The 23186-nt window shown below is 41.5% G+C and overlaps 1 protein-coding gene and 1 long non-coding RNA gene across 3 annotated transcripts; one reads left to right on the forward strand and one right to left on the reverse strand.

The window, feature by feature from the left end:
- acsbg2 (acyl-CoA synthetase bubblegum family member 2) lies at positions 1-22527 on the reverse strand. Of its 2 annotated transcripts, none has more exons than XM_084548154.1 (15): positions 22310-22527; positions 14079-14214; positions 13525-13643; positions 11190-11464; positions 9305-9393; positions 7070-7190; positions 6724-6804; positions 6480-6629; positions 5480-5656; positions 3960-4141; positions 3477-3719; positions 3151-3368; positions 2881-3020; positions 2381-2627; positions 1-1494 (listed from the first exon to the last, which is right to left on the reverse strand). In XM_084548154.1, exons 2-15 carry the CDS (start codon positions 14171-14173, stop codon positions 1367-1369), a joined length of 2265 nt encoding a protein of 754 aa, XP_084404280.1. In that variant the 5' UTR covers positions 14174-14214; positions 22310-22527; the 3' UTR covers positions 1-1366. The 2 variants fall into 2 exon arrangements, with proteins under 2 accessions (XP_084404280.1, XP_084404279.1); XM_084548153.1 differs by lacking the exon at positions 22310-22527 and adding an exon at positions 18524-18728.
- LOC311490585 lies at positions 5616-14200 on the forward strand. Its single transcript, XR_014699160.1, has 3 exons — positions 5616-5694; positions 13555-13682; positions 14063-14200. It is a non-coding gene; the product is annotated as an uncharacterized lncRNA (long non-coding RNA).
- Positions 22528-23186: the final 659 nt, after the last annotated feature.

Below are 23186 nucleotides of genomic sequence, written 5' to 3' on the forward strand. Positions count from 1 at the left end.
GATGGTTCAAAGGAAAAACACAACATGTCACATGTTCAGGTAATCAACCTTTTATTTCATAACTGATCAAACACAGATTCAAATGTCTGCCGGCACAAACGAGCCCGCTTCATGTTTCTCCTTCTGCGTATTCTTCCTGATATCGTTGACAGCTCTTTAGGGTCAGGTAAATCCAGTTGTGTGTCTGAGCGCTCACCTAACAGCATTTCAACAGCATTGTTCTCACAATACAAGTTCAGTAAACTCATTCATCTTTACATTAAAACAACCATTTCACCGGTTCCATCATCTGCACGTAGCTGCAGGAAATCAAGAAACTCCATCACCCAGACAGTCTGAACCACCGTCATGTCCTCATATTTGCTTACCCCCAACTTCAGTTACACCATAACCACCAAACCAACCTTCAATCTGCCACCGTCGGAGTGCTAACACACTTATAATATGCTTATATACAATTTTTTCCATGTACAAGATTAGCTGTTTGGAGTGCAAAACTTCTTTTAGGATTTTACGTCCAAACATTGTGATGAAACTTGTCATTGTGATCACATTTATAATATGCATTCGGTATGGCAAAAGACAAATAAATCACAGGGTGAATGCAGCGGATATATTTGCCATATACTCTAAATTATGTACAATTCATTTTGTCCACGTACTGAGTGTAAAAAATTAAAGCGTGACATTTATGAGCTGCTGGCTGAAAAATAAAATAAAGCAAAGTTAAACAAGATGGAGGAAAAAAAAAAAAACATATTTACAATATTCCACAAAATTACAACTTAAAATAAGTCAGCACAAATCATTGGAATACACAACGTTTAAAAATACAACAAAAAAAAAGACAAATATGGCTTAAAGACATGTCGTGAACGATGCAAAGCTGCAGAACTCTTTGACTTTTTGAACAAAAAAAATAAATCAAAAAGCTGATGAAGATGTGAGAAACACCAAATACATGTAAACACACCAGTAAGCAGTCTGTGTCATGTGACGTCCTTCGAGAACAGTTTCTTCATTTGATGCTTGTTTGGTAAACGTTAACTTTGGCAAACCAAAAATAAATAAATTAAAAAAAAGAAAATTATTCCTTTAAATCATCCCATTACCTTTGTAAATTCTTGTCTGTTTATCTCAAGTATTGCAGTACAATAAACAACTTCTAACACATAGCTGCTGCTACTCTACATCTGAGGAGAAATACAAATAAATAGCTTAATCCAACATGTTGAAGTAAAAATTATAATAAAGCTACTTAACAATGGCTTCTTCGCAACAATCGCACATGTAAACCAAGACAGGATGAGCACAAATTAAGGCAAACATTTATACGGGAGCATAAATGAGGCGCAGTGTAGCTCGTCTATTTAGGAGGCAGCGGGTTGTCAGGGCTCGTCGGGGTCGTCGGCGTCGCCAGCTCTTTATAAAAATTGTCAATCTGCTCTTTGTACATCTTCACCACCACCGGCCGCTTCAGCTTCATGGTGGGACCTGTGGAACAAGCAGAAGGTTTAATGCTATTATTAAAACAAACCCTGTTGTCATCAGCTTAGAAGATTTTAGTTTAGTTTAAACCCAGTAACTCTGTGTTGTAAGGTCATCTAATCACCACTTGAGGTCACTGTATCAAAGCTTTAACTGTGGCCCTGATGCAGATTTAAAAAGCTGGTTCTGTTTTATAAACTATAGTCATGATTGATCGGGGCACACAAACAACTGTGGGCATTAATGGATGTAAAAAAACGCTCTTACACATCGCTCCACTACACATTAGACTTGTCAGCTGTCAATAACCTCTACACAGCTGTGGCTATTTATATCACCGGTGCCATTATACGGCCCGCAGGCCGAAAAACGGCCTCCTAGAGGGTCCAGCCTGGCCCGCAGGATGAATATGCAAAGTGTGAAAACTGCGTAAAGGACATTAACTGCAGTTTTTCAATAAAATTGGCGACTATTCCTAATTTCTAAGACAACAGTGAGACCCACACACACTCAACAAATATATCAGGATAAGATTTTGTGCCTATACGTGTTAAAAGTACATCTGCCCTCTGGTCTATATGCAGATAGATAGATTTCTGCAGCTTAATTTTAAATTTTTACAAGTTTAAATAAGTACTTTCCTCTGTCTCTGTATACTGATGCTACTGGATCAATAAAGTATCTATCTATCTATGAAGTTATGATGGAAACATTATTTTAAATGCATCTTAAAGGGTGTCCTTTTTGCATCAATGCATTTTTACACTTAGACACTGTTATAATGTACTTTCTATTCTTATTTTGTAATACGGTAGCGTTCTACCTCTGTAATTAATTGAGTTTAAATGGTGTTTGTTTGAACCGCTCACAACTCTGAGGGTGTCCCGCTCACCTAGCTCTCCTCCGCCGACAGAGAAGTCCCGCTCCAGAACCAGAAACTTCTGAATGCGCTGAGCGTTGGAGTTGGCCTTCTCGTTGACTCTGTTGATTCCCTCCTGGATGGCAGCGAGGACCGCTCGGTCTCGGCCGCCTGCGATCTCGGAGACGCGCGTGGCGTTGCTGCCCAGCTTCTTGCAGATCTCCACGGCTTCTGGTGTCAGCTCGTCCTCTGGATCTCCCGAATCTGCGTGCACTTGGCACTGGAGGGGAAAAAAAAAACGGTGGGACACTTGTGAGCATGGTCTTTTAGTTTTCTCAACTTCCACCAGGTGGCAGTGTAGCTCCTTTTGCTTCCAATTACAGGTGTCATGACTCGAGATTAGATATGAACATAGGAAGAAAGGATGTTTACAAGAACCTGTTTGAAACAAGTCGCACCTGCCTCTGATACACTTCACTTAGATATGCCTTTGTTATCTACATATTTCCGACACCAGTACAATGAACTTGTACCTTAATCGTAAGCAGCATCGACAGAAACTTCCTCTTGTCTCCGATCAGCATGGCGTTGCTAATCAGCGGCACGGCCTCCTTCACTGCATCCTCGATAGGGACAGGAGGGATGTTCTCACCTCCTGCTGTGATGATCAGCTCTGAAAACAAACCCAAACCGGTTGAGTAAGAGACGATTCGAACAAATGAAGATAAACAAATTGACGTTCCTGAGCAGGAAATCCCTCCGCTAAATCTGCTTCAAGCTGACTGCCCTGATTATAAATCTACCTTTTATCCTCCCAGTGATGAAGAGGAATCCGTTCTCGTCATGTTTGCCCAGGTCGCCCGAGTGCAGCCAGCCCTCTGCATCCAGAGCCTCCTCTGTCTTGTCGGGCATATTTAGGTAACCCATGAAGACGTGACGACCCCAGAAGCAGATCTCACCGTTTCCCTCCTCGTCCGGGTTGTGCAGCTTTGTCTTGCACCCCGGGATCTCTTTACCACAACTGCAAGACAAACATTTATATACTCGCTATCAAGCATGTGTTTTCAACTTGATTGCATGTGTTAGTTGCAGGGAAACTCTGCAGCTAAAAAAAACCAGACAAATGTACCTGGTGAGTTTGAAGGCAGTGGGATGGGAGATGGTGTGAGGTCCGGTGCTCTCACTCATGCCGTAGAGTTCAAACAGGGGGATGTCGAGACTGAGGAAGAACTCCAGAGTGTCTTTGGTGATGGGAGCGGCGCCCGTGTAGCACTTGTTGCAGCGATCCAGGCCCAGAGCCTTACGCACCTTCTTGAACACAAGCTTTTTGGCAACGTGGTAGCTGAGCGGAGCGCGGCCAGCTGCTCCGTTTCTGAGAAAAGACAGAAATGTGTAATTGTGATGGTGTGTGTGCAGTGGATGGTTAAAAATATTAGATGCACAGTATCGTACATCGATTTTAAGTCACGCTTGCCGCAGTTGTTTCACATAGAGAACATTTCAGAAAAAAAGGCAGAACAAAACAAATCACAGAAACAGGAAGTCTCCACCTTCTTTGAAAATGATTAACCGGCTCTAAATAAGGCAGACATTTCATAACGCGTGCACGTACTGGTTCATCTTGGTCAGATTAGTCTGCAGTCCGACGTCTTTGGCCCAGGCGGCCACTTTCCTGCGCACAGTCGAAGACTTGGCCCCGGTGGCTTTCATCTTCTCCTGCATCTTCTCCCAGACTCGTGGGACGCCCATGAAGGCTGTGGGACGCACCTCCTTCAGGGTGTTCACCAGCGAACCCTGATAAAACACAATAAAACAATATGCATTTATTTATTTATTTATTTTTCTAAGCACAGCTCACATGGAAGATGACATTCTTGGAAACGTGGCGTGACAAAAACAAAATGTCCTCTAAAAGGAGAAGCTCTCTGTGTCATGTGGAAGTCAGTTCATCGGGACCTTAACTACGTTACGCGCTTAAATTGTGTTAACGGGCGTGGAGGCAACGGCTCAGCACAACAGACGTGTTTTTACACAACAAATAAAATGACAGATTATGGAAGATGCAGGACATGTGACAAGTGGAGGGCAGACAACAAGCTGATTCATTACAATCCACTGAAGTCCAGTTCAACCCTCAAGTAAATAAAACCCCCTTTATTGATCATAGAACATTAAACGTCTCGGTTTAGAGATTGTATATCCTTTTTAATTCTTTTTCTTTACTATTGACTTGTTCTCAATATTGTGGGGTATTCTAGTTCTTTGATCATCAATGTAAACCTGTTTTAGTGACACATTTTAGGCTGCAATAAAATTAATATCATTATTAGAATTAAAACACCTTTTATTAGGGTGATTCACTACATCAGTCCAGCCGTAAGTTCTGACATTTTGAGAAGTTTATAATACTCGGTAGCTATTACTCACTTGACCATTGAATAACACAAGTGTTATTCACTGTAAGTAAGTAAATGGGATAGGCACGGATCAGGCATAACATTATGACCCCTGACAGGAGAAGTAAATAACATTTAAACCATCTTGTGACAATTCAACGTTCTGCTGGGAAACTTTTGGACCTGGCATTCATTCATGTGGATGTTAGTTAGACATGTAGCACCCACCTAGACCTGACCAGGCACCCCCACCCTATAGCAAGCAGCCATCCCCAGCAGGATGCAGCCTGACACAGGCACACACACACAAAAACTCTTTAGGAACAACTCAAAAAACATGAAGAACAGCACAAGGTGTTGACCTGGCCTCCAAATGCACTAGATTCCAAACTGATCAAGTATCTGTGGGATGATCCACAGAGGCCCCTCCCCCCCTCCCCTCAACACATAGGACCCAAAGGCCCCCCCAGTAACAACATCTTGTTGCCAGACACCACAGGACACCCTCAGAAGGCCCATGTCCATTCTTTGATGAGTCACAACTGTTTTGGAGGCACAAGGGAGACCTACACAATATTAGGAAGGTGGTCATAATGTTATGCCTGATTGGTATAAAAGCCAGGATCCAGGTTTCCCAGAAGAACATTATGTGGTAATTCAATCATCAGTGCTGTTATAGCTGAATGGTGTTTTTTGTCACTGAGGTGGTTAAAGGTGATGTTGTACTGCGTCTCACCTTCAGGGCGTCCGGCTGAGCGAAGTGGGTCGCCCCTCCGACCCTCATGGTGACCCAGATGTCGACCATCTGAGCTGCGATGTGGCTCAGCGGCAGGTAGCTGACCACCGTCTCCTGAGCCTGAGTGGCGTCCGTGAGATGCACGTGGCGGCCGGTGGAGAGCGCCGTCCACGTTATCTGAGCAGAAAGAGAGGAGAAGAGAAGGTTGTTATGAGGTACTTTACACTCACCTTCACCTCGTGGAAATGTTTCTTAGTAACCTCTCGCACACAAACCAGTTAAATCTTTATAGGACTGAATCAAAGAACTGGCTTGTTCAGATAGTAAAACAGGAAGTTAACGAGCAGCAGTCGAAGTGCATTGTTCAAAAAATACTTTAATAGTTTCGGCTGCCGTCTATAAACCTGAGTGCTGAGACGCAGGTTAATTGTGAGGAGTTAAGAGATGATTAACACATGTTACTCAGTTTTTGATCATTCTCAAATTATGGCTGCATTTCCCTGCTTGTACCTCGAACATTAGCTCATTTACCAGTCAAATCTTTAGCAAGGCATATGTAAAACAAAGTTAAAATAAATAACTAGAAGCTAACTGGATGAGTGTAGAGATGCCTTCAACAAAACTCAAACAGGTCCAGGTGCCTTTTGTTTGTAGCTTTGTTTTGTTGGGTATACCATGACCTGGATGTCTGAGAATCTTAGAAGCTGTAAATGGCATACTCAAAAGTTTACAGCTGTAGCTAAATGAAATGTTTGTGTACTTTACTGAATCTAAAGTTTATGACTGAAGGACTTTAACCACAGGCGTTGACACTAAACAATCATTTTAATTCCTCGAGGTGTTTTGCTGATACAAACATTCCTAGCGAGCACCGTAATCCGTCAGCCTGTGCACATCTGTCAGGTGCACCGTATCAACAACACAAGAATGTTATGTTCCTGCCGTCAGACACCAAACATGTGACATTAAAATAAAACAAACCATGAATGACATAACTTACATTGTCATGGCTGAGCATGACTCCTTTGGGCTGGCCGGTGGTTCCTGAGGTGTAGATGAGAGTGCAGCATTGGTTGGGCTTTTGGCTGGAGATGATCGCGTCGAGGGGGGCGTCCGGCTCGTCGCGTCCGAGCTCCATGAACTCCGCCCACTGTGGTACGCGAAGAAAATCCATCAGTTCTAGCTCTCGATGATCTCAATGATGAACGTTTTTAGAGTTTCTCGCGCATGGAGTTTGTGCTTACCGTGTACAGATTTGGTCTCTTCTCTTTGAGTGCATCTTTGTACTGGATGATGGCTTTCAAGTGTGGCAGCTTGTCCTCGATCTGAAACAAACGGAATACGATCTGATTAATGCGAAACTGCAGACAATGAGTTTGGGGGTTAGATGCTTGCTCAAGGCACTGCAGCCATAGACACGGGGGGAGGTGAACCTGGGACCCCTCAGTCCCAAGCTGCACCTCTAACCACTACTCCACAGCTCCCAATAAAAGCAGTATGAAACTGAATCATCCACAAGAGACTATAAATGATGCCAGTACCTTTGAACCAAACTCTACGTGTGTAATTTTTTCTTTCTCCTCGTCTCACCTGAAGGATTTTCTGCAGCTGTTTGTGGTTCTCCACCACAATGATGTTGGCCTTACAGTTTTCCGCTACATACTGGCACGCTTCAGGAGAGTTGGTGGTGTAGATGCCCACAGCGAACCCACTGCAGGAGACGAGAGACAAAAGACAGAAAGAGAGAGAGAGAGTCAGAGTTAGCGGACGCTGTTATCAATCAGCAGCCAGGAAACATTTCTTTCAGATTCCCGCTCGGCAGATTTCTTGGCGTCCTGTTCTTCTTCGTTCAGCGAGTTAGTTTGATTTGATTTGCTGATGATGCTCGGTTTTTATTCCGGTGCTGTTGTCATAGCAACAAGTGGATCCGAGTCCGAGGCACATCAAATTTAACACGAGGGGCTAATTAAGCGACAAGGATTACGTTACTGGAAACTACGAGGTTTAAACTGCTTCATTATGCATCTTCCTGCTCAGCTTTCACTAATTTCTGTTGTCTGTAACCATAGTGACGAGTGAACCAAATCACCGGAGGGGTCTGAATGCTACCGAAAATCTGATAATGTGGGCTGGAATTATTGACCGAGTGCACGAACGTATTAACATCCGTCTCCTGTTTTTGTTTTTCCCTCTGTGTATTAAAAATAAACCCTAATAATATAAATAATTAAGTCCCTGCCTGCATAGAAGACGCTGGTGGGGTCTGGCGGTACAGAGATTATTTGACCTTTGTAATAAGAGTGTAATTCTTAAATCAATTAAACAAATGAAACTATACAAATTAAATCAACAGAAAAAAAAGCGTTTTACAAAAAGGCAACTGGACTTTCCAGAGTTTTTTGAGAAGACGTTTCACCACTCATCTGAGTAGCTTCTTCAGTTCTAGGGGACTGGTGGGAAGTTTGAGGTTTAAATAGGAAACTTTTACTGAAACTTGCTTGTGTGTGTGTGTGAACGACCAGAAACTGGTGCAGCGAATTTCCATTAACGCTTAGATACTTACCTGTCGTTCTCGGGGCCACTCGGGGTCCAGTTGCCTTTTTTAAAACACTTTTTAGAATATACCATGACCTGGATGACTGAGAACCTTCACAGATTTATTTTAGCTGATAGTGTTGTGTTAACTTGGACTGATTAGCTTTGGTACATCCATCATGTTGTTCATTTATCTCCACTAACTTTCTTTAATCACTCAGCTTTTGTCAGTATCTGACCTCGAATACAAAACGTCTAATAGTGAGACACGTGTGACCTGATGCTGCAGGTTTGTCCCCGTGTGTTTTTTGGTGTGCACATGTGCAGAGGTGATCGGGTTTGGCAAGTTGACATTCTTTTGTGTTGTGTCAGCAGAGGGTAGGTGTGGGACATTCAGTATCAGTATGTATTATATGTCTCTGCACACAAGAGAACAAGTGTGCTCCAGGAATTGTCGTAAACAGATGTCACCATCAAAATAGACAGAGACAGAGACAGAGACCGTGTCAAATAACAGATGTTTGGTGATATAAGCAGCTCAACCAAAGCAGCTCTGGCCTTGTCCAATCAATGCGTTCTCCTTGTTCTTCTGCATTTTTAGCTTTTTGAATGACGCACGCCGTTTGGTTTCTGTCGGAGCTGGAATTTACGGAACATTCACACAATCACAAAAACAAAGAACCGTGTGATTGCTGTTACTTTGTTTATTTTTAAGGGTTTTAAGGGTTGTCCCTATGGCTCACATGGTAAACTGAGGCTATATAAATAATTTTTAACAGAGGCATCAACACAGAAATGTAGTATTGTATTGTAAATTAAACTTTTTAATGCTTAATTGTACTTTTAGATTTTTGGAAGAGAAATTGACCTTTATAGAAACTGACAGCCTTTTGTGTTCTCCTTTCAAAGATCATTATATGTCTCATGTGTTTTTAACTTCACAAGTAATCAGTAGTAAATCTGACTGTTAAGACTTTCCATTTGCAATCTACAGGCAGTACAAATGATCACTATGTATATTCAAGTAAAGCCCTAGAGCTTAGTTTCCACCGTTGCGGCTTATTGTTAAACGTACTGCTGTAATTAATCAGTCAAGATGTCTTAATGCCAAGAGACAATGTGCTGAACTGGCTGACACCCAAGGTTGTGTTCCACACATATTTCAGGTCTTAGATTGCATCACTCGAGTGTGTAAGACGCCTAAGACATCAATGACCCTGGGCGAGCTAACGTTGCGCTCATCGTTGGCGCCGCATGAGGTCAAAGTTCAGGGATGAAGGTGGCACTCACCCCGCCAGAATGGCTCCGATGTCCGAGATGAACCACTCGGCGGAGTTGAAGCCGAGGATCCCGACGCCGTGGTAGCGCTGCAATCCAAGCTGTGGAAAGATAAACACGGTGAATAAAGTAAAAATAACAGCGTTGAACGGTATTAAAAACCAGAGGAACGGTACTGGGAGATCCAGCAGATCCAGTTCAGTCTTAATATTTGATTAACAGTGTAAAGCTGAGAGAGGACAAACTCAAGGTTCAGTTTTTCTGATTTAAGATGAAACTTGAACATTTCTTCTGGAAAAATAGAAGGAAAAAAAAAAATTACCCCAAAGCAAAGATATGATTTGTGTGTTTTCTAAGCAGAGTCTGAAGCTAATCAGAAACAAACTTTGTTTTTATTCCTCAAACGGGCCGTTTTGCACAGTCAGCAGCAGATCTGCTGATCTACCGAGTGACTGGGGTTGCTCAAAGTGCATTGCAACAGCTGCCGTTACTACGGAAACACGTTTAGAGTCGGATGTACACACAAGACCACAAGCGGCATCACTGTTCTCTGCGAGTGTTTTCAAATAACATCTCACAGAAGTCTTCAATGACGGCGGGTGAAACGCGATACGAGACTCGGCTGCAGAGGGAAAAATAACTCGACTGCTGCTCGAGGTGTGGTTAAGAACATCTATGGGGTTTATATCATGTGACAGTGGTCTCAAGTCTGAGCCTGCATGTGTGTGTGCATGGGGGGCAACAGGTTCAGCATAGTCTGCATGTTTGCATGCAAAGAAATGTACGCAGATTAGCCATAACATTATGACTGAGCGTTCATATTCTCTCTCATTATCATAGCACCCATTGGTAGCTATCTGGGGCATCAAGAGAACATTACGTCCTCAAAGTTGATGTTAGAAGCAGAAAGCAAAATAGACAAGTGGAAAGGATTTAAGCAACTTTGAGAGGAACCTAAACTGTGATGGCTAGATGACTAAGGTCTCAAAAACTGTGGTATCGAAGGTATCAGCTACCAAACGTGATTCAAGAACGGAAAAGCAGTGAAGGCTAACTGATGCACATGGAGGGTGAAGCCTGGCCCTTGTGATCCAACAGAAAATAGTACTAAAATAAACAGCAGGACTAATTGTTGTGTGTACAGGAACTAGTCTTCATGACGACTGTGCTCCGACGTTTCAGCCCGACTCCCACGTGCTGCTGTCTAGACCGACTTGGCATTAAATCAAATGCACAAAAAGACTTGAACTGAAGTCAATTGTTCTAAACCAAACATAGATTTTCTGATGCTGAGGGAGATTTGTCGCAGCAGGCGAGTGGACAAACACGAATGTTTCTGGGAAAAGAGTTGAGAGTCGCCACCTTTACTTTTATACTGAGACTGAAAAGCGTCCATATCTTAACTTGTAAACGCTTTAGGAGTTGTTACATCTGGAAATATACACAGAATTTAATTTGATCTGTGATATAAGCTACACTTTGACTCGAAGCCACTGTGTTAGGTTTCCTTTATTATTAATGCCACCGCAGATCAAGGAAAGAAATTGTTCCATAAAGCCAAATGTGATATCTTAAACGGCTAAAAACCCCCAAAAATTCAGTTTATAATAATATAAAACATTGAAAAGTAGCTTATTCTCACATTGGGAAAGCGTAAAGAGATTTATTTTGTCTTAAAAATGATTACAAATACTTTTCTATCTCTTAATCAATCCAATGAATGTTTCTAGTCTGACACAACATGGACATCAACAATTTATTAATTTAAAATGAAGACAGTTTGGTAATTTGCGCAGTAGAAATGTCAAAGAACGGAATTAAATATGGCTGAACTGGAGTAGCTTAAACTGATCTTTTGATTTTCACTAGATTACTACATAGTAAAAAATAAATGTACCTTTAGAAAGCTCTTGGCAGCGTTGCGACATATCTGGTAGTATTCTTTGTAGTTCAGGGTTTTCTGCTGCTCACCGTCCTTCCAGCCCAAAGCCGTGTATTCACCGAAGCGCTCCACAGCTTTGGTGAACATCTGGTTGACAGTCAAAGGGGTCTCAGCACCCAGACCGGTGTCGTCCATCCTCAGCTTCACCTCCGCGTCGCCCTGTGACGTCCACAGACCTGGCTCTGCCGCCGCCGCTTGCACCGACAGCGACTGTGGGCGCTGGGCGTTCACTAGAAGACGTGAAATAGGCATTGAGAGAAATTATTATCGGGCTTTTCCTGTCTGTTCCTGTAATCTCCGTGTGATCTGCGACAGACTCTGTGTATTTATGGTATTAGAGAGGAAACTATTCAGCCTCTGGTGTTATAGTAGAGCAACAAACAAGCAAAGGCCACCTAGGAAACGAGGGAAGCTAATCTAGGCCCTTGGCAACAGAGCTGAACTCGGTCACACGGGAGACACACTCAGGTTACTTCAGGTTGGCTTGAAAATAGGAAAGTCAATATTATTTCACTGTTTTTACACACTTTAGAATATTTAAAGTGTTTTGAAGGAACAAACGTTCTCCAGCGAAACACAAAACTTCCTGTCCTGTGTATTTAATTTGTCACGTTGACCAGGAAACATTGGGGATAATTTACATTTATTGCTAATTTGTGATGGATATAGTGATATAGTAATAGTATATGATAACAAAGATTTATTACAACATCTGTTATATTTTTCTGACTTGAGCCATCTATTCTACTGGTTGTAAAAACGCTGCACGCACCAAAGTCATAATATGGAAACTAGAGTTACTGCCTCCACCAACCGGTAAAGATGCAATTTACATTTATGTGTGTCTGGACTCATATAATGTATGAAGTGATATAATAAATATAATATAATAGACGTGTTTTTGCAGAAAATTATGAAGATAGTGAAGCTGACTTTTTACAGTGTACTTTTGACCAAGAACGCGTTTTGTGGAGTCACTCGCGTTTCCACTCGCCCCCGAGTCAAATTTAAAGTTTCTTCAAGACGTTCCACACAAATGGGCTGGACGGTCGCCTCTGGCCCACAGCTGACATGAAGGTATAAACATCAGCAGTCACATGATCTAATCTGCTCATTGTCCAAACTTACTTAGACGAGAAAACAAAAATAAAGCTTTACCACAACATCTGCAGTTTACAGACTGTAAAGAAGTTCAGTTGTGTGTACACACACACACACACACACACATACAACTACTTGACACATTTGTGTTAAACTACACTGTTATACTGGTCACAAGCTCTCCCATTATCTTGCCACCATCTTCCTTGCAAATGTGTTGATAAATAGTAAATAAATCCTATTACACACAGTACTTCAGTCAAAAAATATGATTTAATTGTACAATGATCCGGCATAATTATATTCAATGTTCTGCTGGGAAACCTCTGGACCTGGCATTCATTCGTGTGGATGTTACTTAGACATGCAGCACCCACCTAGACCAGACCAGGCACCCCCACCCCATAGCAATGACACTCCTTGATAGCAGCAACCATCCCCAGCCTGACACAGACACACACAAAAACTTGAAAAACAGCACAAGGTGTTGACCTGGCCTCCAAATTCACTAGATCCCAAACTGATCAAGTATCTGTGGGATGACCCAGAGGCCCCTCCCCTCAAAGGCCCCCCTCTAACAACATCCTGTTCCCAGACACCACAGGACACCCTCAGAAGGCCCATGTCCACTCTCTGATGAGTCACAACTGTTTTGTAGGCACAAGGGAGTCCTACACAATATTAGAAAGGCGGTCATAATGTTATGTCTGATTCATGTATATTCTTATGAAAGTAAACTTACATAATGCACTAATGCACCGCTGTCATCATTTTCCATTACGAGAACAACAGTTCCTGCTGGGATTAAAATATAATGCACTAAGTACTATGTGTACCGGGAATCTTCACCAGTGACTTACACAGGAAAGAACGTCAAAGTTTAAAGGCAGGAAAAGGGAAGTAAAGTTTGTTCTGCCAAAGAATGTAGAGTTCGTTCACTTCTGTTTGGTCAGCTTCCTCAGGAAAACCATTCAGAGATAAGCACAGAGACAAGTGCTGACTTCAGCGGCTAAATTACATAACGGTGACCGGATTCAATGTGAGAATCTAGGGTAATCATACGTCCATTATGTTGCTCATCGCAAATCAAATCTCGCATAATCTCCCCTCACAAATGTTAGAGTTTAGGGAGGGGACCCAGAAAAGGTAAACATGTTCAGCCTGCTGGATTTCCCCCCAAGGTCCTCACCCATTTTTGTGTTTGTTCTCTGCTCGGCAGGGGCCTCTGTCGTCTTGGTGCTGCTTGTGGCTTCAGGGACAACCGTCTCCTCTTCCTTTTCCCCCGTGAACTCTTCCTCCGAAGACTCGCTATAGAAGAGTGAAAAAAAAACACGTCATGTCACACAGGTGGGTAGAAATCCAAAGTGAATCTAATCTGTCGTATCCCTAGAGGATAACACGAGGCAGAGAGCGTGCACTCATCATCCTGACAGCACATTCACTAAATAAAAAGAGACGAAAAAGACGACTGAGCGCTGGAACTCGAATGTAGGTGTCGTATTTGACCTTTACAATCATTACTCCCATTGTCACATCTGAATACAAGACAAAAAAAATCCACCAACCACTAGATATCAAGCTAGTAATATCACAATCCCTGACAAAATCTGTAACAGTGGGTCCCGAGCTTCTTTATCTTACACAGACTCGGAGCCGTCACCAGAGATTACATATCAGTCAGTGATTTTTCTGAGGCCTGGAAATACACAAAACAACTCATTATCCAGTACAGAGTGTTCGTACTTTGCCGTGTCCACAATGCCGTCATCGAGGGAGGCTGCGCTGTCCCCTGCGCCACAGGAGGACTCCGTGAAGCCGTCTGTCTGAGGAGGCTCCATCACCACGGCTTCGGACGTGTGGTTGGGCTCGCAAGCAATCACTGAAATAGAGGAGCGTCAGGACTCGTTAGCTGTATTTAATTTAAAAAAAACAAAACATAAACCTCTCCCAGTGATGACTAAGATACGTACACACATGTTTGGTTCCATATCCAGAAGGTGATCATAGCAAAATGTCCTCAGGGACTAAACAAAGATTGTGACATTACACCTTTTTTAGAATGTCGCAATCTTGTTTCCAACTCCCTTTGAGTCATTTCATTAATCAATGGAAAAAGGTTACTCCTCGATTGGAGTAAACTTTATTTTCTCATCAGTTAATCTGAAATTTTAGTTTTAATCTATTAATGAAATGATCTATAAATATCAGGAAACTGAGAATAAATATAAATTCAGAGGCGCAGACATCTTGGAGCTGACGTCCTATTGGCTAACATGAATCTGGTGTAAATAATTTGATATGTCAGTTTATTAGGTACACTAGTGAAAACTAATGTATTCTAATATAGCTGTCCTGCACTAAATCTTAGCTTCATGAAGGTTGTGGTATTCAGATTTCGTTTCAAACAACAGAAAGAAGCTGTTGATTCAATCGCGTTTTCATTTTAGAGGCTGTGGTTTACAGTAATATTAAATTGGAGCGTGAAACACATTTTGGTATTTAATTCAATAAAGGTTAACAACACCACAAATTACATCCTCCAAAATGATCATATGCGGTTGAGTTGCCACCTTTCCGACGCCGTTTCAGCATAAACTGAAGACTATAAAAGCCATGAAGCACGTTAAATTAGAACACATTTGTTTTCATTAGTGTACCTAATGAACTGTCTATCTATCTATCTATCTAAAGATACAAAACCATAGGTGCACAGAGTTTCTTGTAGTAAAATTTAAGCCTGGACTCAAGTCTCAAAACACGTGTCCCTTCTCGTCTAATTGCTAAACAGTTAAACCGACACCAGCGTGAGACAACCGGCAGCGTGTCACATCTAGGCGTCGTTACCACCAGGTCACCTCCATACTGTGCACATCCGAGCAGTTGCGGCTGTGGTTGCGTTGACCCATCTCTCCTTGCTTTTGGCTCATGTTCAGACTTCACAATAAAACAATAAAGCAGCTCTAAATGTTGATCAGCATAAGGTGGCCGAGCTCTGTTGACAAACCGTAACTTGCTTACAGGAAGTAAGTCACGTTTATGGCGGACTATAACAAATATTGTCTGTGCCATACTGTTGACACTGTTTGATTGCGTAGCAACAATGTGTGGAGGATATCGAGTCCAGCTGGCAGAGCGATAATGGATAACATTGTCTTTCTGCGAATAATGGACTACTTTTTATTATCGTGTTCGTTAAACAAAACCCCTCTTAAAAGCGTTTCCATTGCGACACGCTCTCAAAATCAAACATAAGCCATGTAGATAAAGTGAAATCTGAATATTTTGAGACACACAGGAAGAAGAAACTCCAGCTGGTTCAGCGTGGCCTGATTTTCCACTCTTCTCTAAACCATCAGCCAACGTGTAAAGTGTCGGAAGGAGAAACCTTTTCTGTGTTTGCCGTTACCTCATCACAGGAACCACGTCAAACAATCCCGAACAATAAACAGTCGCCACTGAACCATCGTCAAATCCACACCCGTGTAGCTCTCATTCAAGCCCGGGTGAGACCCCCTCCTCTTTGGTAAATCACAGGTCTGACCTGTTTATTTAAGGGAGTTGAAAACACATACCAGTAGCTTCGTCTGTCTGTCTGTTGTGGCAGCAGCCTATCATGGCTCGCCTGTCAGGGACAATTGGGCAAGTGGAAAGTGGAAAGAAACAGCCTTCAGAGAGGTCAAAGACCAGGAACACAAATATTTTCCATCACGCTTTAGAGCGGCCAACGAAATCTTCCAACGTGTGATTAGAAAAACAGGTTAAATAGAATATTTCAGGCAAACATTACTGAAATTCTAGAGCGCCACTTCAAACGTCATCACTGTCACTAAGAGAAACTCTGGCCTGTGTTGGTGGCTTCCAGCCTCCATCTAAAGCTCTAAAGGTCTCTCTGGACATATAAGAAATCATTAACTTCAGCTCTTCCTTCCAATGCAGCTGCAGATTCCTCAAGGATGCAGCTGTGGGTGTATGTGGCTTATATTAAATGGAAGACGTGTTGAGGTTGGAGCCAAGATCAACTGGGAAAGACATTTTAAAACCCTCCCGTCCTCCTTATTTTTTTTAAGTTTACTTTTTTAAAGTTGGGATGGGAAGGGTTCCGGGCGTGACACCGATCTTGAGAAAAGGTTTACTCCCTTTAAAGCCTGCAAGCATTTCCAGACAGGAAAAAGCCCTAAAGCTAGTTCCCTATTTATTTTCCGCTCTTCCTTTCAAACAGTATTATTTTTAGCTTGATGAGCCATCATCAGATGAGCCTACGATGTCTACGGCTCACAAAATAAGCTTAAAATCCATACCTCTCATTTAGCTCTGGTGCGGCAACCCTCTACGTCTTGCCAGATGGTGACCAATGCCTGCCAGCATCAATCACCATGACTGAGCTATGATCTCTCTCCCTAAAAAATAAAATCCCCTCTCTAGCTGTGGTCAAATATCACTTTCAGTTTTTGTATTGTTCTGCTCTTTCAACACCGCAGTTTCCAAGAAGTGGGGTTTTTGTGAACAACCAAAAGCAGATCTTAAAGTCATTTAAACTACCATCTAGTTTCCTTTCACTATTGATCAACCTGCCAATTGAATGTCTATAAATGTGTCAGGAAAAAAACAAATATCCACCACAGTTTAACATAAATGTTGAGGTTAATCATCACTTACAGTTTTATATAATTTAATTCTTCCAATGCAGTGGCCCTCTGACTGTGGCACCATGGGGATTTGATGACCAGCCAAAAGCAAAACCCAAAGTCCTTGCAACCATTGACTATTTTCAAGATTGATCAACCTGTCAGTCGATTGTTGTGTCAATGAAACGTCAGGAAATATTACAAACATCCATCAAAGTTTCCCAGAATCCAAGGCAAACACAGATTGATCGATTGACTAGTTGTTTTACCTCTACGGGACAGCAAGCACCAATCACAATATCACTTCATCATTTAATCTATGAAGCGTCCGAAACTGTAAAAGAGCCACATCGCCGAAAAGCTAAGGTTTTAGTTGACCTAAACCAACAAATATCTTATTTAAATTGTAGAAAACCACAGAGGATGGATTTACCAAAACAGACTAAGACTCAAATCAGCTGTGGACTATTTTAGCTCTTTCTTGAAGTTTCACGTCAGGATCCAGCAGAAGCGGTACAGAGGACGAATAAACCGATGGATTTATCACTGCTGCGCACACTGCATTCATGAAATCAGGACAGGATTATGACTGTGGAGCAGAGCCATGCATAGCAACAGCTGCTCCATTCAGAAAGCGAAACGCAGCAACAGTTGAGACGACACCATTTAAACCTTTTATCACCGATTAATATCGAAGGAACCGAATGTACCTTCTGCAATGACAGACCCATCCTCAAATCAAAACCAGTTTCCCCCCCAAACCAAATTAGGGACACTCCCCAACACAATACCACCATGACTGCAAACTTCAGTTAGGATAATCCCCCTGTAGCACAGAACAGACACACAGACACCCCACCCCCCCTTTCATTTTTGTCTCATGCTTCGTTTGCCTTTCTCCAAGATAACAGCTACCCCTGTTTGATTGTCTGTAGCCTAGTGCTGCCTCTCAGAACGTAAAGGAAACACACCTAATCAATTCCCTGCATGATCTGCATCCTCAGCCAGCTGCTGCTTCAGAATAGCACCCAGTGGATTAGTTTACGACTGGGCGTAATGCTCAGCATCCTTAAATGTATTATTGTAATGTATTCTAGTTCCAATTGAAGATATTTCTGAGTTAGTGCAGACCTTTAAAAAATGGGCTGTGACGGTGGAGGCATGATCAATATTACATTGCACAGATCTGCAGGGTGGGATACACCCTTTTAGCAATGGGTGCAGGTCTGTGCAGGTTGTCTAGTCTGGAGGAAGGTGAATCATTCATTTCAAAATGTTCCGATTTAATACCGAGATATCCCTCAAAATCAAGCCACAAAAAACGAGCTCCGCCGAATTATAATTGTAGAAGAGAATGGCAGGAAGTGCACGATAGCCCAATATATCAGACTACAACATAAAAGCTGAGGAATCAACACCTTTTAATTCATATAAAATCTAAGAATCATGCGTAAAAATTAGCATACAGGGCAGTGGTTTTCTTTCAAATCGAATCTGGAGTTCAAGGTAAAGCTGCCTCCCAGCCACAAGGAATTAAAATAAAAACAGAGCTTTAATACTCACGTTGCATTGCTGAAAGGTGTTTCTTTTCCCGTTTTTCTTTTCTTAAATAAATCAAGATTTCTCTCAAATAGTCTCCTTTTCCTCTTCCTTTTCTGTAAATGCTGTGTCTTCAGTTTTCCGCTAACACACACACAAATACTCCAACCGGCCGCTGTGCCTACAACTTGAGCAGCATACCATTCATTTTCAAACACTAGCCGGCTCCCTAGGTCCCTCCCCCTGAAAAAAAGACCCCACCCAGACAGGGGCGCCAACTTCCTCCAGTCAGCCACCTCCCCCTCTCCACCTGATTGGTTCAAACTGCTCACACCACAAGATCCATTTTCCATAAAAGGCCACGCAAGCCAAATTAATAAGAGGGTGGAAGTTGCTGTGAGCATGCACACACATTCTCTCTTGACAGATGATGCTGTGAAACTGAAACCCATCCCCCAACGTAGAGAGATACCGCCTTACACGTTGCAGATACGCCGGCCGACCGGGGTTACTGTTGGACAAACTGTGAGGGAAGAAGGATTCTCCAGCTTGAATATGAGTGCAGCTGTGCTGGCTTTGCTTAAGGACTTTCCACAGACTGAAATGAGACCCACATCCTGTGACCTGCAATATTAAAACTCACTGATATTTATTTACGTACCGTCTTCAATTTTAAGGTGTTGGAAACCCATTAAGGCACCCGGTAGTAGCTATAGTTTGTTTGTTTTTCGTCTATGAAACACAAAAAATCCACAGATTTTCTCCAAATGCCTCATTTCATCAGAGAAACACAAAACCCACAGTTTGCAATGGTATAATTCAGCAAATCCTCATATTGTAGATGCCAGAAATAGAAGATATTGAACACATTTGCTCGACTAATTCAGGTTTTTATGATGTTATGTGATGATATAAACCGATTAGTCATGGCACCTTTGCGTTGGTGGCATATATTAAGCAGCAACTGAACATTTTGTCCTCAGAGTTGATGTTAGCAGCAGGAAACATGTAGGTGGGAGAATGTGCACAACGCTGACAAGGCCTAAACTGTGATGGCTCGATGACTGGGTCAGAGCATCTCCGAAAACTGCAGCTCTTGAGGTGTGTTCCCAGTCTGCAGTGGTCAGCGCCTTTCAGTAGTGTTGAACCGGACGCAGGGTCCAATGCTCAAGAGAAGGTTGGCCCATGTGGTCCAATGCAGGTGGGCTACTGTAGCGCAGTTTGATGAAATGTTGGTGTAATGCAGGTTCTGATAGAAAGATGTCAGAACATACGGTTTGTTTTGGGACCAGTCAGGGGGCTTATGTTGCCCCCCACTGCCGACAGCTCCTACAATGGGAACTTGAGCATGAGCGATGAAAGAAGGTGACCTGGAGTGATGAATCATGTTTTTGCATCATGTAAATGCAGGGCTGCAACCCTTACTATTCCCATGATGGTGTGCTTGGTCTGCTTGGTCTGTTCAGGTGGTGATTCTTATCAAAGAAACATTTACAGCTCGACAAGATAATCCTGTACTTCTAGATTTTATTTTTTTTTTAAAGTCATGACCTTATGCACAGGGTAGCAGAACAAAGGCAAACAGCTCTAGGGGTGAGACAAGTGCAGGAAGAGAAACAGGAAATGAATTGCCCAGAGCAAAAAAAAAAAAAAAAAAGGTATGATGGGAAAACACTGTACTTCTGCTCTGCTCAGTTATGTAAATAAAGAGGTGAAAACCAACCAGAGAAACAGGTCATGACCCCTCATACACCACAGGTCCTTGAAAGGGGAAGTGTGGGTGTAGATGGTCTCATAGCTAGAAGCTAGAAGCTATTACCATAAGGTGCAGGTATATTTATATGTGAATACATTGCTATTCAAATAGCCAAGCAATAACAGAGGTTAAAAATAAATAAATAAAAAGAGGAAACTACGTGCTGAGGTTTTCCTTTGCGCAATTTTCCATAAACTCCCCCCTTGCAGGTTAAGTAGTTCAAGTGGAGGAAGTAGGACGGTCCAGCTTTTTAAAATACAAGGAACACAAACTATTTATACTATATGAAAGCAGATTTTATAAATTTAAGCTGACAAGAAACAGATTTTTGCCAGTTACCTTCTTCAATCTAAAATGTATCAACACATGCACAACGGCCTTTTACACAGATCTTATCTTCCTAAAATGACGTGGCTTACATTTTAAGATCATTCTTTAAATAACTCACTAATGCAGATGCTCACGTGACTTCACAAATGTGAGGCATCACTGCTCTGTGGAAAGATCAGTCTCAGCCAATTGCCACGAGAGACGAACACGCAGCGCCACCACACCACAGCGTCACATGACATCCAAAGGCCGCCTCATCCACTGTGCTCATGCACATGCGCTTAAACGCTGCAGGATGTGTGCACTGCAAACTGAGGTTACTGCCGGTCAGTGACATCTTTTCTCTCATCCCACACATGATGATGTTCTCGTATTTGCAGTGCAAAGTGGATTTGTCTGTGCAACGCTCAAATAACGGTATTAATTCGTATTATGAATAATTTAATCTTGTAACCGGTCGAGCTGTTTTTGCAGTATTTCACACAGTTCTCAAGCTTAGTCTATAGCCATGCATCACAGTTTATAATTCAACCAAGTTTTATGAGCAAATTCTAATGTTTAAAGTAATTACAACAGTTACAAGATGTTTAAAGTAATTACAACAGTTACAAGAAACCTAAAAATATTCTTGAACACGAGTATATTTAGAGATGTAACATTAGGAAGAATGGATTTAATTCAGATATACTATACCGTCTGTATTTAAAACCCATAGCTTGTATATTATTTAGGATCAGCCTTAGTGAGAAGGGACTCAAAAATAAATATTAGAGGATTAACAAGAGATTTCTGCGGCTGACTCATCAACAAATTAACAGTGAAAACACAACAGATCTTCTGTGTTTGTTTGTTTTGTAACCTGTGTACATACACTTAGTACCCAGAAATAGTACATCATGTTACATTTGTCTATATTTTTGTTTGTGTCTGTACATTAACACTCATTTAGTTTGATAAGTCTCTTGAAGGTTTGTTTTTCAACAGTATGTTTTTTTAAATGGCATTTTTTTAAACTCCATATCTTTCCCATTAAAGATTAAATAATTTCTCAAGTTATAATTAGAGTAAAAATGAGAATATAAAAGAAAGAAAAGAAATATTTACTAACCAGGAATTTCGTGATTGCGTTCTTGGACCGATAAAACTACAGCTCCCAGAAGGCTTTAACAGCGAACAAAAGGCAAAGGCTCATGGTACATGTAGTTATTTAACAGGATAATTGGATAATTCGAGCTAAAATTGCATTATATGTTCATTTATCGTTTTCTGTGGTCAGATAATGTAAGAAGGAATATGTTTTAAACTTTCAATTTAAAATCTAAAACTTTAAAGCGAAAAACCCATTGAGCTACGTGCTAACCATTGACTGTATGGTCACCAACAGCTAAAACCAACAGCAAAGCTAGCTAGCTGTTAGCCTGTTAGCTTGTCAGGGGGGCGGGGATGTCATCACAGGCAGAGAGACTGTACATGCTCGTTGTTGGATGAGTTTTCGGTCTAAAGACGGTTTCTGATTTAGTTTGAAATGAAATGTTTTGTTTTTTAAACTGACAAATAAAGATAAAACGATATAGAAACATGTTTAAGTGCCGAACTCACTTATAGAAAACTACTTCCTAGTCTCTAACTCTAATTTAACAGTTTAAACAGCTAAATTTGACAAACACGAGTCTCGATGTTCTTCCTGCTGATGCTACAAATAGAGTGATAAATGATTAAATTACCTGAATAAGCCGACAGATACCCGGTAACCAAGCAGAGCAGGGAACGTGTCCGTGTCTGACAGCGAGCAGCACTTCTCTCAGTAAACTGGGCTGACCTGCTGCTATTAAACACCTGCTGCTGGAGCCAACTACCAGTTATACACCTGCAGATAACACTTCCACCTAACCCTGGTTCACAGTACAGCTGCGACCAATAGCCTGTTTTCACTTCATCTATCTATCTATCTATCTATCTATCTATCTGTCCAAACCCTATATATTCCCATTACTTTGAGGTAAGATTTTATTTGTTTTGATCTGAAATTAATTTGGAAATATATGAAGTTTAAAATAAAAACTGTCATTCTCACAAAATAAATATATAAAAGACACCCAGATATGTACTGAAGTCTCTACACTGCCAAATATGACAGTAACACACTTATTTTTTATATTTAGCCAAATTCATGCAGTAACAAATGAATAAAGAGACCCAATGAAAGCTCTTTAATACATCCGAGAGCCTTCGTTTGGGCTTGTATCTGCAGTATTTGAATAAAGTATTAGTCCTGATAAACACCATATTAAATTATCATATGTTTTATGATGTCATTCTCATAAAAGATGTGTATTGAAGCATTTTTTTTTTGTCTTTTTCTACAGTGCCAAATATAACAAAAACACAAAATGGTTACCTTCTGCCCTACTGCATTTGATGAAGTCATGTTTTATGTATATGACATGATGCTGATCTAATATATGAATAAAGAGATCCAAAGGAAGCCATTTAAGAGATAGATATTTTAGATGTACAGTATTTCAGTAAGGTATATCCCCTTTCCCAGACCACGCGACCCTTGACAGGAATAAGCAGTTTCAGAAGATGAATGAATGAATG

This window comes from Chelon labrosus, assembly GCF_963514085.1.
Source record: "Chelon labrosus genome assembly, chromosome: 7".
NCBI classification, from domain to species: Eukaryota; Metazoa; Chordata; class Actinopteri; order Mugiliformes; family Mugilidae; genus Chelon; species Chelon labrosus.